The sequence below is a fragment of the Ursus americanus genome, chromosome 7, assembly GCF_024610735.1.
Source record: "Ursus americanus isolate L20-20 chromosome 7, mUrsAme1.1.p, whole genome shotgun sequence".
Lineage (NCBI taxonomy): Eukaryota > Metazoa > Chordata > Mammalia > Carnivora > Ursidae > Ursus > Ursus americanus.
The window spans coordinates 38,074,463-38,093,872 of NC_142133.1; the positions used below are offsets into that span (position 1 = coordinate 38,074,463).

At 47.4% G+C, this 19,410-nt stretch overlaps 1 protein-coding gene across 2 annotated transcripts in view; it reads right to left on the bottom strand.

Annotated features, from left to right (window-relative positions):
* The window catches only part of RAB11FIP5 (RAB11 family interacting protein 5), a 36,742-nt gene extending 32,307 nt beyond the window's left edge, over positions 1–4,435 (bottom strand). The window contains exon 1 of one of the 2 annotated variants that reach the window (XM_087863539.1): positions 3,703–4,435. In XM_087863539.1, the coding sequence (XP_087719665.1) occupies positions 3,703–4,133 (431 nt within the window). In that variant the 5' untranslated portion in view covers positions 4,134–4,435. The remainder of the gene's footprint in view (positions 1–3,702) is intronic. The other variant, XM_087863540.1, reaches the window with a different exon arrangement.
* Between the last annotated feature and the right edge of the window lie 14,975 nt (positions 4,436–19,410).

The window sequence follows — 19,410 nt, forward strand, 5'->3', positions numbered from 1 at the left end:
CCATCCCAACCTTAGGCCAGCAGGCTGCATTTTCCCTCAGGTGCCTCTCCCAGTGCCCCCAAACCCACCCCCCTCGAGGGGATCTCAGGCCACTGTGATCAGTCAGGCAGGAGACTATAGTCTCCAACCTCGGTGGTCCTGGGCCACAGGCCTCCTGGAAGCCCTCCATTAAATCAATGGCGCAGGTCTGACCAGGGCCAGCAAAGCCTCTCAGGGTGGCACAGTTAGCAGCCTGCCCAGTGGTTTTATTCTTTGGGATGAAAAAAGACAAACTGGTCCCGACACAAATTAAGCCCAGACTCAGGCTTCCCAAGGGGCCAGGCTCTAACCATCAATCTGACAGGCCCAGGACAGGGTTCTTTACAACAGGGACTCTCTTACTCCACACATAACACCCCCCAACACACATAGTACCCACCAAGAGTACTGGAGATAAAAACCGGAAAGGAAATAGTGGAGAAGCATCTTGGGATTTTCAGACCCATGATGATCCATGTACAGCTTAACTGAGGGGAGAGGGTTATAATCAGTTCCTCATGTATTATGTTAAATTTTGTGTTCAGAATTTCCTCCTCAGTTATTTGGAAGCCTCTGGTGAAATCCCTCCCCTCAAAAAGCATTGCTTAATGAAGGAGCATCAGGGGCTGCTGAGGCGCCACCACCATCCACCCCACCACCATCACCACACAAAGCAGGGTCCTCAGAGTAACCACAACACCCACACTCTGAAGGCTTGCTCTAGGTCTGGAACTATACTAGGCCTTTATAGACACGGTCTTATTTCATCTTACAATTCCATAATTATTACTGTGACCGTTGTAGAAATGAGGAAACAGGTTAAGTAACTTGCCTGCTAGTAAGTCACAGAACTGGGAATGAAAGCCATCTCCACATTCCGAGACACTGGGCAGTCCTGCCTTCCCAAGAGGGCAGGGGCAGTGCCAGCCCAGGCTGCTCGGGAGGGCTGCAAGCTGACTCAAGCCTGGCTTGAGCACTGCCGAGGCCTCCCAAGCCCAGCCCCAGTTCTCAAACCTCTGGCAGCAAAGAGAATGGAGGCCTGCAAAGGGCCAGCCTATTCCATCAGGAGCTCTCCTACTCCGTGGGTACTTTGCCACCCACAGTCCTGGGGCTTTCCCAGACTCAGGCTCTAAGTTCTGTATTGTTTTCCCCATCACATGAGAGGCTCTTCAAGGGCAGGGGACATCTTCCAGACCAGAGCTACCAGACACTGTTACCAAAACCTCCCCCCACTATCACGGCTGTTCACTGACCAGCTGCCACGCCTAGGTGCTTTAATTGCATTCTCATTTCAGGCCTACATCAATCTTGTAACAGTAGCCCCATTTTACAGAAGAGAAAACTAAGGCACCAGGAGTTTACTTGACTCACCACAAGGTGGCAAGTTTGAGACCAGAATCTATTTCTTGCAATTCCACAGTTCCCTCCTCATAAACGTGAGGCTGACCTTCCCCAGTCAGGTTCTGTCTTGGTGACATAGGGCTGCCATCGGTCTTCCCTGAGACCACCACAGCTGGCTCCTGGCATTAGAGTAGATGCTGTTCTTTTCCACCATTACCCAAAGTTGAGGAGGGTACACCCTGGTCTTTCCCATCTTGCCTCTCTCCACTGGGGAATGTGCAGACTCACTATCTTAGTAGCTCACGCCAGGGTGTTCCCAGGAAATATCACCAGGAGTGGCCATTAAAATCAGAGGTAGGAGGTGGGGACCCGAGTGGGAGCAGCAGCCCTCACCCTCTGTCAGTAGGTACGTTGTTAGGTCCAGTGTACTGAAAGAGCAGGCAGATTTCACAGACTTTTCCCCTGCCCACCAGGAGTGCCCCTCTCCTCTCCTGCCCTCTCCAGGTTCTATAAATAACCCAGGTCAACGCAACAGAGGAAAAGCAGTGGGTCGGATCCTGGTGGGAAAGATGACTCCTATAAGGTAAATCAAGGCTCCCATTCAGAGCAAGGGGTGGCGAGTCAAATTCTCTAAGAAGAACTGCCCTTGACTGAAAGCAGGCCCACCTGGGCCTACAAGCACAGACAGTTCAGCTAAGGAAGATCCAAAGGCCAAGAAGAAAGCAAGGGCAGAAACTGAAAAAAAATCAAAAGCTCCCCCACTCTAAGTCACTGACTTCACAGAGGCCTTTCTCCAGGAGCCTAGAGACTTTCTGTCTTCTCCCTCCCCCAGCCACCAGGGGTGTCATCTACCAGTCTGGTCAGATTAGCTGAGAGGTGGAGACTGAAGGACTAGGAAAGAAAGGGGTGGAATGAACTTGGAGACAGGGACCTCTCTGGGGAAAAGAAAGGGCTAAGAGACCCAGAGGAGAGCTTTCTGCCCCACGCCCAGCCCCTTGGCCTCCCTCAGCGAGAAAGGAAGGAGAGGACAGAAAAGGGGAGGAAAAAACCAAAACAAGGGCCAAACTATACCACATGATTCCACACCCAGCAACCACACAGCAAGTCATGAGAAAAGGAGAGAAGTCCAGGGGAGGGGGATGGAGCCAGGTCACAGCCCTGCCTGGAACCTGCCCTAACCAGCTTCCCACTCCAGGCCGCAGAGCCACGGAGGCCCTTTCCTACACACGTTTTGAAAAACGTTCAAGGTCAGATCCTTTCTCACCAAATTCTGCTCTCATATGGGTCTATACCAGACTCATCCTTCTCCTCCGACAAGCCTTCCTAGATTTACTCAGATGGCATTCCACCTTTTCAGCATCTGTCCCCACCTATAGCACACCCCTGTCCCCATCCCCATTGGGTCCAGGGGAGGTGTCACCCCAGTTAACCCCTTAAATGATCCACAGCAGGTGGTCAACCCTGGGGACTGGCTTCCAGATCCTGCCCAAGTCCAAACAGGAAATGGGGCTCCAAGTCTGAAGCCTTGATCTTAACACCGGGAAGGTTAAACACTGCCAAGATAAATGATTAAAAAACGCACAGGCCCTTCTAGGTGGAAGTGGCATGGAGATGATCTCCTGCTGTGCATTAACCATGACGCTGCCTTCACCTCAAGCAGGACAGGCAGGACATTTGAAGGCTGACTGAAGGGTTTCCTTCCTTTAGTTTAGCAGGAGGCCCTCCTGCTTTCAGAATAGGGACACAGAGGGGCAGGGTTCCAGAGGCATCTGTCTCTAGGTGGCAGAGGGCATCCAAATACCAGGCAAGAAGCAGATGCCCTCTGCAGTCTCCAGATTTGGTGGGGCATCTCCGGTCAATCTCGCCCTCAAGTAGAACACTGCACCTTCCTTCCCCAACAGGGCGAGGCAGCGCCTCTCCATTCCCCTGCGGGCCTGGCTTGGGGCAGGCGACTGCAGTGCCCCTCCCCTTCCAGGAAAGGGAGACAGGCCCGGAGGCCCTAAGAATGGCTCCAAAATTTTCCTTCTTGAGGTTCCCACAGTCCAAGGGCCTCTGGATCCCACTCCTAACTTTACTTGGCAATCTGCTCCTACGGCTAGGCCACCAATCATACCTCCCCCTAGGCTTCGCAAGGACACACCAGCAACCAAGCACAGACCGTCGCAAGGAAGGGGATCAGAAGGGGACCCAAAATGCAAAAGAGCAACTGGTCGGTTTACGCCCTTGAGCTCGCGGCAAAGGGCGCACCGCCCCGGGCAGACGTTCGGGGTCCCGCTCCCCGGCCAGCCCCGCCCAGCGAGCTCTCCTTTAACCGTTTCCGCGCCCTCCGCGCCCCTCACTCACTGCGTATGCTGGGCGCGGCCTGCGCCGAAGACCTCGTCCAGCGCCACCGTGGCCTGGCCCAGGAACTTGTCGACGCCGATGAGCGAGCGGTGCATGGTGGTGAGCACTAGCTCGCAGGCGGCGGCGGAGCCCGCGGCCCACGGAGCCGGGCCCGCATCGGCCTCCTGCGCCCGCAGCAGCCCGTCCAGAGCACCGGGCGGCAGCTCGAAAGAGCACTCCTCGCGCCACTCCGGGCAGCCCTGCGTCTTCTCCACCACCGACGTGCTGTACTTCTCGCGGCCCACCTGGATCACCGTGTACGCGTCGCTAGTGCTGCCTGCTCCTGAGCTCTTGCCCCGCAGCCCGCGGGCCCGCAGCACAGTCACCTGGACGTGCGTGGGTAGCCAGCGGGAGGGCCCCGCCGCGGGCTCGGCGCCCCGCACCAGGGCCATGGCGGAGGAGGCGGCGGCGGACGAGGCCAGCAGAAGTGGGCACAGACACGGGGACCGTGAGAGGAGCCGGGCAGCGGCGGAGGGCGGTCAGGAGCCGGCTCCGAGCGCCGCCGCCGCCGCCACCGGGCCGCCGCAGCTGCGGGCTGGGCTGGGCCGAGCGGGCAGCCGCCTCCCCGCCTCCCCGGCCGCCGGCCGCGCCGCGACGTCAGCGCCCCGCCTCCCGCCCCGCCCCGCGACCCAGACCCGCGAGGCGGTGCGGCAGTGCGGCGGGGCCCCTAGCTGTCGCGCCCCGGCACTGGCCTCCGCACCCCGGCCTGGAGCTGGAGAGGGCGACCCGGACCAAGGGGTGGGGCGTGCGGCCTCCGCAGAGGGGTGGGCGGGGCTCCCCTGTTGGCCCCGCCCCGGGCTGGGGGCGCCCGCGGAACCCCGCCTCGCTTGCGGGAGCTCCGCACCCTCCGCCCGGTATGAAAAGCCCGCTCCGCGTCTCCTGGCCAATCCCAAATCTTTCTTGGAGATGTCCCTGCTCCGAAAGCCCTGCCCTAAACTGCCCCGGCCCGCCCCTCCTGGGATGGCCATCCCCTTGGCGCCGGCAAGTGGGTGTGGGGCGGGACTCCGCTGCCCCCCTGATCTCGAGCCGCGCTCTCTGTCCTCCAGCCCACCACTGCCCGGGAAGATGCTGCGTGAAACCAGAACTGATTCCCGCTCCGGCACGTGACAGGCCCGCATCAGCGAGCTGGAAGCCGGTGAGCTGCAGCCGCTTCCAACCTCCGCGCGCTTCAGGGTCCCACTGATGCGGCGAGACCGTGCCCCGGGAGGCCTGACGGCTGGGCTCGCCCTAAGCGGACACTGCGGCCGAGAGCCGAGTGATGAATAATAAATAAGTAACCACATCAATATTTAAACTGGGGCTCCTGCGTCACCGGTGGGCGGTAATTACAGGCTCTGGAGAGGGTTTTAAACAATTACTTCCACCCATTAAGTGCCTACTATGTGCCTGTGCGCAAAGCACAGGGTCTTATTTGAACGCTTGGTTTGTTATTAATAATGATAGCAATGGTTAGTAATTATAGATGCTGAATTTCGGCCAGTGCTGGTCCATGTACTTTATATACATTACCTCATTTTATCCTCGGAGCAACCCTCTGGGTGAGTGTGGTTTTTATTCGTTTTCCAGAAGATTAAATTGCAGCTTAGAGAGGCTAAACTGCCCAAGATCCATAATTGGCAAAGGTGGGATGTGTTTCCACACAGATGACCCCACAGCCTGTACTTTTAAAATCATAATTTTTAAATAAAATATAACACAGCTAAAAAAAAAATCAAATAGAACAGACGCACTTTTGATGAAAAGCAAAACCCTCCCTCTCACCCCTGGATCCAAAGAAAACCCACTTATGGTCATTGGTGTTTTCAAACCTGGTGGGTACCTCCATCTCTCTACCTAAAATGCTTACATAGATGGATTTTGCAGGACGGCCATTATCTATTGCCTTCCTGCTATGATAGATGGTGTGTTTCACACCCACTTCCCTCCCTCAATCTTGTGTGGTTATCCTATTATTTTTAGTTCCTCTGTTGGATACCTTTATGGTGGAAACCTGTGTTTCTTCTTGGGAAGACTCTGCAGTACCCCCTTGACTTCCTGTACAGTGAGAGGAGGAAAAATCCCAACTGCAGGCCAGGTCCTCCAGCAGAATATGGGTGGTGGGACCCAGTACACCAGTCACTGGGGATTGGTGGGCACACACCCACCACAGGCCCAATGCTGACAGCCTGCCACCATGCCCCTGCTTTCTGAAGACGGGGGTGGAGGGGTCCTGGGCACTGAGCCCCATGGTCTAACAGGCATGTGCCCAGCACCTATCTTTGAGACAGCCAGATCTGCCTTTGGATCTTGGCTGCCTGCCACTTAGCAGCAATAAGACCTGAAAATTAAACCAGCTCTCTAACCTCTATCAGCCTCATTTCCTCGTCTGGAAAATGGGGATAATGATGCCTACTTCAAGAGTTGCTGAGAAGATTGTGTGACAAAATATTGTCAAAGATTTTAATGCAGTGGAGATCCCCACAAATGATCTCAAAGCATCTGAATCTCATACACAGCTTTTGATTATAAAAGTAACTTGGAAAATATAAAGAGATGCAAAGAAGGGAAAACAAATAGATCATAACCTCGCCATCCAGAAATAAACACTGTTAACTTGTTGTCTTTCTACTGAATCTTTTCTCTAGACTCCGCTGTTGATTTGTATGCATTATGGCTGTGAGGCAACTGTACTGTAGTTTTGGAGTGGGCTTTGGAGTCCTGGTTCTACCGTTTACATGTATGACCTCATTTACCCCTAAAGACAACCATTTAAGGCAAGTGCTATTGCGACCCTCACTTTCACTGATGAAGAAACTAAACCCGAGAGCACTTGGATAATATTCTCCAAGTTTCTAACTGGAAAATCGCAGAGAATGGACTTGAACTCAAGTCTGAGTGACTAGTGCCTGTGGCACTCTGCTGTCGCCCTAGCTTGGTGGTGGTATAGGCACTACATCATTTGGGGTTGATAAAGCAGGAAACGTTGTCATACCCACTTCACAGATGAAGAAATTGAGGTATAAAGAGTGTTAACGGACTTAACCAGGGTTGCACTCAGGATGAAGCCCCAACTTTAAGAATGGTTTCCCCAAGGGCTTTGCAAATGAAGATATCTTTATCAAACTGCAACTAACATTTATTAGTCACCCTTCGTTAATGGTTCCATTTGACCTGCTTCCTAGTTCTCTAACGCAACTAGGCTAGGCCGCTGCCTCCTCCCCCCTCCCCCCACCTCCCCCATGGAGTAGCAAGGCTGCAGGAAAGGGCAAAAGAGAACTCAGATGGGCTACTCCCGCTCTCCTTCCTCCTGCCCTGGCCCACGCAGTTTGGCAAGCTCAGACTTCCTGCTGGCCTGGGATTGCAGCCATAGGAGGGCAGTGAAGCCAGGCAGGGTTCCCCTGCAGGTCCCTTGGCCCGAGGAAGAAGAGGCGGTTCTTTTAACTACCTGTGGTTGAGAAAAGAGCAGAAACTGTGAAACACTGAAGTCTTGACCACCTAGAGGTGTGTTTCCTCCTCAAAAAAAATGAGACCACCAACACCCCCAACCCTGCAGCCTGCCATGAGGGTTAGTCAGAGGACCCTCTGGCTTCCTCTGCCTCCCTAGCGCTGGGTGTGCCCATGGGCCTCTCTAGTCTGGGCCTCTCTAGTCTGTTAAAGATAGGTCTTGCTATAAAAAAAAGTGCTCCTTTGTATAATTTCCACTTGTTGCTTCTCTCTGCAATACCTAAAAGCCCATTCGCCCTTCCACATAGGTACTTCAAATATCTTTGCCTGGCTCTTCAGGCTACATTCCCTGTTCTTCACCTCCCCTTTCCTGCTTCTGTTTTCTAGGTCCCTCACCATAACAGAGTCACACGACCCAAGTTCAGATTCTAATGCCACCACTCACCACCATTGTAAGCTTAGGAAAATCACTAAACCCCACTGAATCTCAGTTTCCACATCTATAAAATGGGCCTAATAATGGAAGTCACCTCTTAGGGTTAATAGAAGAGCTATCTCAACACACACAAGCAGTAATGAGTATTATCACCTTAGAAATCTTTGCCAAAAGCAAAAGCTTGTACATCCTTGTTTCTCTTGCATTTCTCTGATTGCGAATGAGATTGAACATTTTTTCAGTTCTTAGTCATTTATATTTCCTTTTACTGAATTGTCTATTCCCTGAATTGTCTATCTTCTATGCTCATTTTTCTTTGAAGTCTTAATTTCCTATTAATTTATATTAATGCTTTCTATGTTAAGAATAACACTTTGTCCTGGGCACCTGGGTGGCTCAATCGGTTGATTAAGTGTCTGCCTTCAGCTCGGGTCATGGTCTCAGGGTCTTGAGATCAAGCCCTGCCTTGTCAGGCAGGATGGGAGAAAATATTTGTAAATCATACATCTGATAAGAGACTAGTATCTGGAATTAAAAAGTCTCACAATTCAACAATAGAAAGATAACCCAAATTTTAAAAAAGGCAAATAATTTGAATAGATATTCCCTATAGAAGATGGACAAATGGCCAATATACACATGAAAAGAAACCAAAAACATTAACCATTAGGAAATGTAATCAAAACTGCAATGAGACACCACTTCATACCCACTAGAATGGATATAACAAAAAAGACAGATAATAACAAGTGTTGTCAGGATGTGGAGACATGGAGCCCTCACACATTGCTGGTGGGGATGTAAAAAGGTGCAGCTGCTTTGCAGAACAGTTTGGTGGTTCCTCAAATAGTTAAATATAGGAGTTACCGTATGACCCAGCAATTTCATCAGAGTAGAAATATACACATATACACCCAAGAGAAATGAAAACAGGCATCCACATAAAAAGTTGTACATGAATATTCATTTCCAGATTCCTACCCCAAACCTACAAACCAATCACCACCTATATCTCTCCCATTTCAGAGGAAGAGGTGTTTCTATGTGCTGAATTTCCCTCTCTTTGCCTTAGGGCAGTCCAGTTTCCATCCCGCCTTCATTTCAGTATATCTCATCCATTGGCTCCTCTGTTCTTCATATAAATATGCTCAAGTCCCTCCCAAGAAAAACACAGAACATATCAAACTTCTTCTATCAGCCTATGCCATGTTCTCCTTTCCATCAGCTTTCCCAAAGATGATTTACCCTCCTCGTCTCTATCCCCTCACTTCTCCATTCACACCCCAAATCACGGCAGCCTGGCTCTCCATGCTCCCACCCATTCCTAATTGCAAAATCCCAAGGCCCTCCCTCAGTCCTTATCTCACTTGACCTCTCTTTGGCATTCAGTAGTTAGCCACTGCCTTCTCCAAACTCCCTCAACCCTGTCTGCCCCAGGCTCCATTCTTCCATGCTTTTGCTCCTGCCTCTCCCTCAACCTACTACCTCTGGGTCTCCTTCAAGGGCTTCTCTTCCCCCTTTCTTAACATTGGTCTATTTCTCAGCCCTCTTCGCTTTTCACTCTTCAGACTCTCCCTGGAGACTCAACTCTACTCACCTCTATCCACACTGTATGTGTTCCCAACTCCCGCATGTCTACTTCCAGCCTAGTCCTCCTTCCTGAACCCCAGGTCCACACTCACAACTGCCAAGCAACATCTAGAGATGCTTCAAACTCAAGTTCATATGAATTTGCTAAGGCTGCCATAACAAAATGCCACAGACCGGGTGGTTTAAACCACACAAACTCACTTTCTCACAGTTCTGGAGGGTACAAGTCTAAGATCAAGGTGCTGCTGACAAGTTAATTTCTTCTAAGGCCTCTCTCCTTGGCGTCCAGATGGCCATTTTCTTGCCGCATTCTCACATGGCTGTGCCTTGGTCTGTGTGTTGTCTGTGTCCTAATCTTGTGTTCTCATAAAGGACACCAGTCATTTTGGAACCTCTCAAGACTCTAACCAGAAGGTACAGTTTCCTCTTCAAAAGTGGGCCTAAGCGGAGGCGCTCTCACCAAACCTAGAGGCTGCAGAGGGCATCTGCCTCTTGCCTGCTTCCCAGATTCCATATTAGAAGCAAGCCATCAAAGACTACCAGGATTGTCAGAAAGGACCAGAAGTCAACTTGAGAAGCTTCCACTGGCCAAAGGTGCAACAAATAGAGCATGGCCAAGGATAATAATCAATGGATTGAAATACATTAAATATATTTAAATCCATGATTTCATAATGATTTTTTAGAGTTAAATTTCTCATCATTAGAAGATGCGAAGAAAATTTGTCTGGAGGTTCTAGCACCGTTACTCACATACCCTTGACAGAAGGATGGTCCTCCTCTGTCAGGGAAGGTCATCCTGTTCTACCGAGTGACCAAGTGCTCGGCTTCAGGAGGCACACACATGGAGTGGTCTGGGAGGAAGGGGACACCCATCTACCTGGCCAGATTAGACAAATCAACACTGGTGATCAATGGGGTGACAGATGTTGCTTTATTTTGAAAACTGCTAAATAAATAAACCCTGCCCCTTCTATAAGAACTGTAACAGTAGGTAACAAAATAGTAAATGAGAAGACTCTCTTTATAGAAGTGTTCCAGCAGATGAATGAAGAAGAAATGATTGAACTGGAGCATCACCATGCCTAGCCCCTAATGGATAAATAGAGCTGGGCAGTGATTAGCAATGGCTGCTGAATTACACCACAAGAGATAACCAGGAATTATTGCCTCCTAATAAAAGAACGCACCACCAACTATGAAGTAGTCTTGTCCAAAAAATCTAACCAGAATCTGATCAAGCCTCTTTACAGAAACTATATGGACTGAGAAAAATGTGAACAACTCAAAGATACAATCAGCAAAAACCAGGCTGTAGGAAACCACACGATAAACAATCCAGTTTTTTCTTTTCAAAAAGAACATTACAAGGGGAAAAAAGAGCTAGAAGAGGAACCTAGAAACAAGAAAAATACATTTTAAAATATAAGTAAACATGGAGTGCCTGGGTGGCCTAGTCATTTAAGCATCTGGCTCTTGGTTTTGGTTCAGGTCATGATCTCGGGGTTGCGAGATAGAGCCCTGCATCGGGCTCTGTGCTCAGCATGGAGTCTGCTGGTCTCTCTCCCTCTGCTCCTTCCCCTGCTTGATCTCAATCTCTCTCTCTCTCAAAAATAAATAAATAAAATCTTTTTAAAAAATTAATAAACATACCAATAGCAATGAGCACATCTACCACAAAGATCATGGTTTCTTTTTTTTTTTTTTTTTTAAAGATTTTTTTATTTATTTGTCAGAGAGAGAGAGAGCGCAAGCAGGGGGAACATCAGGCAGAGGGAGAAGCAGGCTCCCCTCTGAGCCCGGCGCCCGATGCGGGACTTGATCCCAGGACACTGGGATCATGACCTGACCTGAAGGCAGTCGCTTAACCAACTGAGCTACACAGGCGCCCCAAGATCATGGTTTCTAAGTATCATTCTTCATGCAAAAAAACCAGACTCCTTTGAGAAATGATTCCAGGACTAAGGCAATTAAAAATCATGAAGGTGGTACATGAATGAGAACAGTTTGCTTATTTTGCAGATGACTAAAACCAAGGCAAGGAAGAGTTTTGCTCAAGGTCCTATAGCTTCAGAGTGGCCAAGCAGGAATGAAGCCTCTGACCACCTTGATCTCCTGCTGGAGAAATGTCTAGGTTTCATTCCTAGATCCTCGTGGCTAGAGAGGACAGACTAGATAGTAGGAATTTGGATGTGGGCACCAGGTGGCCTGTTGGGAGTCATAGAAGAATATGGGAAAGAAGGAGGAAACCAAATGGAACAGAGAAGGCTGGAGTGTGATAATAAGCCTTCAATTCAGTCTGGGCTGCTGATGGCTTAAAATTGAGTTTTAAATTTTGGAATAATATCAGATTTTACATAAAAGTTGCAAAGATAGTACAGAGAGTTCCCGTACACCTTCACCTGACTTCTGTTAATGTTAACATTCTACAGATACATTTGTCCAAACTAAGAAACCAATAGAAACCAACAATATCATTAACTAGGCTACAAACTTTATTCCAATTTCACCAATTTTTCCATTAATATAATTTTTTCTGTCCCAGGTTCCAATCCAGGATCCACCACTGCATTTGGTCATCATGTTTCATTAGTCTCCTCCTATCTGTGATGTTTACTTGGTAATTCATTAAAGGGAATACATGCTTTATTTGATTTTCAGAATTTGTGTTATATTTAATAACAAATTAAAAACAAAACAGAATTGTAATGGTTTCTCATTGCTTTTTAGAATAAGGGCAGCCATCCTCAGCCTGGCCAGCAAGACCCAAATGACCCACCTCTACAGCCTCTCCTTGCCTCATGGTGGTCTAGTCAAGCTGTCCTCCTTCCAGTCTCTTGTATTTTACCTTGCTCCCTTCTGTCACAGGGCCTTTGCACCTGCTGTTTCTTCTGCCTGGCAAACTCTCCTCTCCTCTTTGCCAAGGTAGCTCCTACTCCTCTGTGGGTATCATTCCAACATCCCTCTGTCAGTCCAGCCTTGCCTGGCCCCGCCCAGCTGGGCAGAATCTCCTTACCATAGGCTCTCATTACGGTCCCCAAGGGTGACGCTATACTGGTTTGGGTGGCTATTTGCTTTCATGTCTCTCTCCTTGCTTGACCATAAGGTCCATGAGAGCAGGGACCACATTGTAAAATTCATCTCTATCCTCGGCTTCCTCCACAGTGCCTGCCATGTCTTAGGTGCTCGATAATATTTGTTGATTTCAGAAATGAACAAAAAGTGTAAAATATGCCCAAAATGTAGGTGTGGAAGGGAGAGAGAAAAGGGGAATTGTCACAGTATTTATAGCTTACTCATTCCTTTTTCATGGAGATGGGGATGAAAGCCAATAGATGGTGGTTGTATGTGAAGTTGCCATTAAAAACTTCTTAGGAGGGCAGGACCTAGTAAGTCAGAAGATGACCCATTTGTTTCTGCTGGGTACCTGGAGGACTTCCAGATGAAGAAAGTTGGCCTAGGAGCTGAGCTTTTGAGGAGACCTGGAGAACCTGAAATGCTGTGTAGAGTGAGAATTTCAAGTTTCCCAGAGTCATCTACCAATCCAGGAGGGAAGGGCAGGTGAGAGTGATCTGAGGCGAGAGCGGAGTGAGCAAAATTGCAAAGGCATGTGCTTTTAAGCCTCACTTTTGTTATTAATTTATAATTTTGTGCATTATGGGCAGATGACATGACCCATAATTAATTGATTCTGTGAAATTTATTACAGCTCCTTTTATGGTCAATGCAAATGTTCTTCCTGGGCTCAAAAAGAATATGAATTCTCTCTTGGGTGTGGAATTCCATTCTACCTAATATATCAAATGCATTAGTTGTATTTTTAGATCTTCAATATCTCTATTTTTTGTCTGCTTGCTCTCTTGGTTTCTGAGAGGAGTGACTCTGCAGTTATATAGGCTTAAGGGTATTTATTTAAAAGCAAAAAAAATGAAGATTAACATTTAAAAGTTACACATTTTTCAAATTTGGGGGGGTAGGGAGAAACAATAAAGAAAACAGACCAGGGGCGCCTGGGTGGCTCAGTCGTTAAGCGTCTGCCTTCGGCTCAGGGCGTGATCCCGGCGTTCTGGGATCGAGCCCTGCATCAGGCTCCTCTGCTGGGAGCCTGCTTCTTCCTCTCCCACTCCCCCTGCTTGTGTTCCCTCTCTCACTGGCTGTGTCTCTCTCTGTCAAATAAACAAAATCTTAAAAAAAAAAAAAAGAAAAGAAAACAGACCAGAAAGCGAATGATGGAAAGCAGCAAGGGTGTATTAAAAAACAAGCTGAAATTATAAAAGATGATAATATCTATCTATCTTTATAGCAATAACTGAATGGGAGAAACTTGCCGACTCAAAGAAAACACTTTCAGATATGGTTTAAAAATGCAAAAATATGCCACCAATAAAAGATATACCTAAAACAAAGTTGCTCAAGGAGTTTGAGAGTAGAAGAAATGAAAATCTCAGTGGGTTTGAAAATAATTTGACATTATTGACTCCAAAGTATATTCAAAAGAATAGATGTAGAGTAACAAGTATTTTTTGAGAGCCTACTAGGTACCAGGCATGTGTTATAAAGCTGCAATGATTAAGACAATGTAGGGTGGAGCCAGAAGCAGGCAAATGGTCAGCAGGAACAGAAAAGAGCCTGGAAACTGTCTTACACTTGCATAAGAATTTAATCTATGACAGGGGCTCCTGGGTGGCGCAGTCGTTAAGCGTCTGCCTTTGGCTCAGGGCGTGATCCCAGTGTTCTGGGATAGAGCCCCACATCAGGCTCCTTTGCTGGGAGCCTGCTTCTTCCTCTCCCACTCCCCCTGCTTGTGTTCCCTCTCTCGCTGGCTGTCTCTATCTCTGTCAAATTAATAAAACCTTTAAAAAAATAATAATTTAATCTATGATAAAGATAGTATTTCAAATATGTAGGAGAAGGACAACTTTAACTTCCATCTGTAAAAAACAATCATAATAGGGGTACCTAGCTGGCTCAGTCAGTAGAGCATGCAACACTTGCTCTTGGGGTTGTGAGTTCAAGCCCCACATTGGGTATAGAGATTACTTAAAAGTAAATACATAAACTTTAAAAAATAATAGTAATAAATATTAAACACAAAGTTAGAGTTCCAACTCATAAAAAAATGATGCCTGATAGGTTAAAGATTGGGACATTAAAACTCACTCAAGTAGTAGAATAAAACATAGGAGTACTTTTTTTTTATATGTATATATTCGGGGCTATACCTGAACTGTTCAAAGAATTTGAATAAACAGTTCACAGGGGAAACACAAAGGGCAATCATACATATGAAAAAATGCTTAACCTCACTACTAGTTTAAGATTACAAATTAGCACAATAGTGCTATCCAGCGTGGGGGGGGGCCAAAGGATACCCTTGGCATGAGTTTGAAGTGGTACAGCCTTTTTGAAGATCAATTCAGCAGTCCCTATCAACAATTTAAAATGGGTCATCCCTTGGGGCGCCTGGGTGGCACAGCGGTTGGGCGTCTGCCTTTGGCTCAGGTCGTGATCCCAGCGTTCCGGGATCGAGTCCCACATCGGGCTCCTCAGCTGGGAGCCTGCTTCTTCCTCTCCCACTCCCCCTGCTTGTGTTCCCTCTCTCGTTGACTGTCTCTCTGTCAAATAAATAAATAAAATCTTTAAAAAAAAAATGGGTCATCCCTTTAATCTGGGAATTCCATTTCTAGGAATTTATGCTGTGGAAATCCTCACACAACTGTTCAAAGATCTGGGGCACCTGGGTGGCTCAGTCGGTTAAACATCTGACTCTTGGTTTTGGCTCGGGTCATGATTTCAGGGTCATGACATCAAGCCCCATCATGGGCTCCACGCTCAGCACGGAGTCTGCTTGAGCGTCTCTCTCCCTCGCCCTCTGCCCCTCCCCCCGCTCTCTCCCTCTAAAATAAATTAATAGAAAACCCCAAGCATTCAAAGATCTTTGTATAAGGATGTTCATTTCCAGATGATTAAAAACAGCAAACCACTTGGGGTAGAGCCCGAATATCCATTAACGAAAGTGAAGAGGTCAGAGCACGTGAGAAAAGGCCAGGAAGTCTGTGCGCTGCTGAGGGGAGGGGAGCTATGCGGTCAGCGTCCCTCATCCCTAAGCCGGCCTCCCCACCTGGCCCCTGTGCTGAGGAAAACTCTCCTCTCCGGAGACCTTGGCCTCACAGTCCCAGAAGACTCAGCCCGTCAGCCCCCACCTGGAAGGAGCTGCGGTCTCCTAGCGTCGGGGTTTCTTTGTGTTCCTGGACATCATCTCTGCTGACTGACTTCACCTTTATTTTGAGAAAACCCCTTAAGCCTTGGGCCTTTTGGTCGGGCAATTTATAAAGATACGTCCAACATCCCCTTTTAATTACAAAGGTTCAAAACAGTAAGAAGTTCTACATATTTTAAATTGTTGGGAATGGAGGGGGAGAAAGTACCTTTGTAAATGGTTCCCTTTCCTTCATTTATTGATTCAATAAATGTGGGACAGATGACACAGCCCCTCAAGAAGCTCCGCCCATGAGGAGAGGAACGCTCATGAGGGAGACAATAACTACATAACGCCAGACATATAAAACTGTAACAGTAAGGGCTGTGAAGGGAGAGTGTGAGATTATGGGAGGCTGTAGTATAGGGTTCTCTGTAGGGAACTGTACAGGGAATATAGGGGAACTTCAGTCCGGTTGGGAGGTCAGAGAAGGTTTCCCTGAGGAAATTGCATTAGGCAAGACCAGAGAAAGATGAGAAGTGAAAAAGAATCCCATGAGAGTTTGCGTAAAGAAGGAAGGGTTTGTGCAAAAGCCCAAGTCAGGGAATACCTGGGAGTATTTATGCCATTATGAGTGTTAAGGCTGGTGTGGCCTGAGCACTGAGAGGGATGGCAAGAGGGAACGGCCGAAGCTACCCTTCCAGGATCTGTGGGCCACTTTAACGACTAGGAATTTCCTAATAAGGGCAATGCAAAACTATTTATAGATTAGGAAAACGTTTCTTTTTAACAAATAATATTCACACTGAGCAGTGTCTGCAGCCGTGTTTTGGGCGGGGGTGTGGGTATACACTGGTCAAAGCAGTTACCCACAGGACATTGGGAGGAGAGCTAGGTGGGCAGCCAAAAGGTCCTGAGGCGAATGTCCTCTTCAGAATGGAGACCCCTGAGAGGCCTCCAATGGCAGTGCCGAAGCCTTCGTTGGGCTGTTCCACAAGGCTGTGAACAAGCTACACTCCAGATGCTGGGTGGTGCACTGATGAGGGCTGGGGTGTTCTTGGGTGGGGAAGGGGTGCGGTAAGTGAGTAGGTTTCTGGAAAGCTGTGAGTCTTTCTGGAAAGGTCAGAATGTGGAAAAACCAACATTCGCATCTGACCTAAGAAAGGTCTGCAGGAGCCCAGGCCTTCATGGTGTTGGGCGTTGCTGTCCGTCTCATCTTCTTGAGGGATAGGAGAGCAGGAGTGCCCAGAAAGGAGCTGACGTGAGGCCCTTGGCTTTTCAATACTGGAGCATTCTAATACCTACTTTTAAGATTTCTTTTTCGTGCCTTATAATTCACCCAAGATTTCAGTGAAGACTGCCAACCTCTCACCTGTGCTGAAGAGAATCACTGAAAGGGTCTGTGTTCCACATGTCAGATTCAAGAACAGCTTCCCCAGCAGCCCCTCCTGCGTCTCTTCAGAGGCCTCCAAGGGGCTAACGGCACCTTTCAAGTGATGGTAGTGGTCCTGGAATCCCAGGAGATAAGGGATCAGTCCATGCTAAAGTGGAAAAAACAAGCCAAGTGTGAACATGAGAGACTCCCCCACCCTTTCTATTCTAGAAAGGCCAGAAGCTTGACAGACAAAATGAGTCCCTGCGATCATGTGGACAAGGGCTTTTCGGTCAACACTTGCGCTAAGTGACATAGGATGAACTAATTAGGCAGCTTCATAAGTGACCCCTCTTTCCTCCTTGACCCTCTCAAAAAGGAGATCATTACAGTCCATGCGAGTGAGGAAGATGCCCCATTCAGGGCCATGTCCTCAGAAGCAGAAAGCTATGGTGACTGTTCTTCAGAATGGTTAGAGGAACAAACTCTCACATGCCTATAGGAGCCAGGCGGATAGAAGAGCAAGCAGATCATGGGAAGCCAGCGAAGCTGATGGAACATGACCCAGTTCGGGGCGATTACTATTACGTTCATGGGGAAGATCTATGCTGCCTAATTTTTCCACTTAAAAAAAGCCCATATAAATTCAGATATAATGTGAAATTAAAAGTTTTTGTTTTTCCAGCTAATTCAAAATTTATAATATACGGGTCACCTGGGTGGCACAGCGGTTAAGCGTCTGCCTTCGGCTCAGGGCGTGATCCCGGCGTTATGGGATCGAGCCCCACATCAGGCTCCTCCGCTAGGAGCCTGCTTCTTCCTCTCCCACTTCCCCTGCTTGTGTTCCCTCTCTCGCTGGCTGTCTGTCTCTCTGTCAAATAAATAAAATCTTTAAAAAAAAATTTATAATATACACCAAATCTGTTTAAGGTTGGCTCTTCTATAGTTTCCTATGGCACTGTAATAAATGACCACAAACTTGGTGACCTGACACGGCACAAATGTATTCCCTGGAGGCCAGGAGTCTACTATCCATTTTACTGGGCTAACGTCAGGGCATCAGCAGGGCCACATTCCTAATGGAGGCTTGAGGGGAGAATCTGCTTCTTTGCATTTCCTAGCTTCTGGAGGAAGCCTATGTTCCAGGGCTCATGACTCCTTCCTTGGTCTTTTGTTTCCATATTCTCAACTCTTACCTCTATGTCAAACCTCCTCCTACCTCCATCTTACAAAGGTACTTGTGATTACATGGAGGGCTTACCTATCTGGATAATCCAGAATAATCTTCCCATTTCTAGACCCTTAACTTAATCATATCTGCAAAGTCTCTTTTGCCACTTACGATTATACTCACAGGTTCCAGGGATTAGGATCTGAATATCTTTGGAGCCATTATTCTGCCCATCACAGGTTTGCAGTTGGATATAGCCCTCAGATTTAAACCTATCACAGATTTTCCCCCAGCTAGAACAAAATATCCCTAAATTATCCCAATACTCTGGTCCCTGAACTTATGATCCTTTTTTTTAACAGCTTTATTAGAGTTTATTCTTTTATTCATTGTTTACATTAACATATAATGTATTATTTGTTTCAGGGGTAGAGGTCTGATTCATCAGTCTTTTTTTTTAAATAATTTTTTATTATGTTACATTAGTCACCATACAGTACATCCTTAGTTTTTGATGTAATGTTTCATAATTCAGTATTTGCATATAACATCCAGTGATTCATCAGTCTTATACAATACCCAGTGGTCATTACAACACATATCCTCCCCAATGTCTAATACCCAGTTACCCCATTCCCCACCCCTCTCCCCTCCAGCAACCCTCGGTTTGTTTCCTAAGATTAAGAATCTCTTATGGTTTGTCTTCCTCTCTGGTTTCATCTTGTTTCATTTTTTCCTCTTTCCCCCATGATCCTTTACCTTGTTTCTTAAATTCCACATGAGTGAGATCATATAATTGTCTTTCTCTGATTGACGTATTTTGCTTAGCATAACACCCTCTAGTTCCATCCATGTTGTTGCAAATGGCAAGATTTTGATTTTGATGGCTGAGCAGTATTCCATTGTATATATATATATACAATATCTTCTTTATCCATTCATCTGTCGATGGACATCTGGGCTTCTTTCATAGTTTGGCTATTGTGGACGCTGCTGTTATAAACATTGGGGTGCAGGTGCCCCTTTGGATCACTACCTTTGTATCTTTGCAGTTAATACCCAGTAGTGCAATTGCTGGGTCATAGGGTAGCTCTATTTTCAACTTTTTGTGGACCCTCCATACCGTTTTCCAGAGTGGCTGCACCAGCTTGCATTCCCACCAACAGTGTAGGAAGTCTCCCCTTTCTCCACATCCTCACCAACATCTGTCATTTCCTGACTTGTTAATTTTAGCCATTCTGACCAGTGTGAGGTGGTATCTCATTGTGGGTTTGATTTGCATTTCCCTGATGCCAAGTGATGTTGAGCACTTTTTCATGCGTCTGTTGGCCATTTGTATGTCTTCTTTGGAGAAATGTCTGTTCATGTCTTCTGACCATTTCTTGATTGGATTATTCTTTGGGGTGTTGAGTTTGATAAGTTCTTTATAGATTTTGGATACTAGTCCTTTATCTGATATGTCATTTGCAATATCGTCT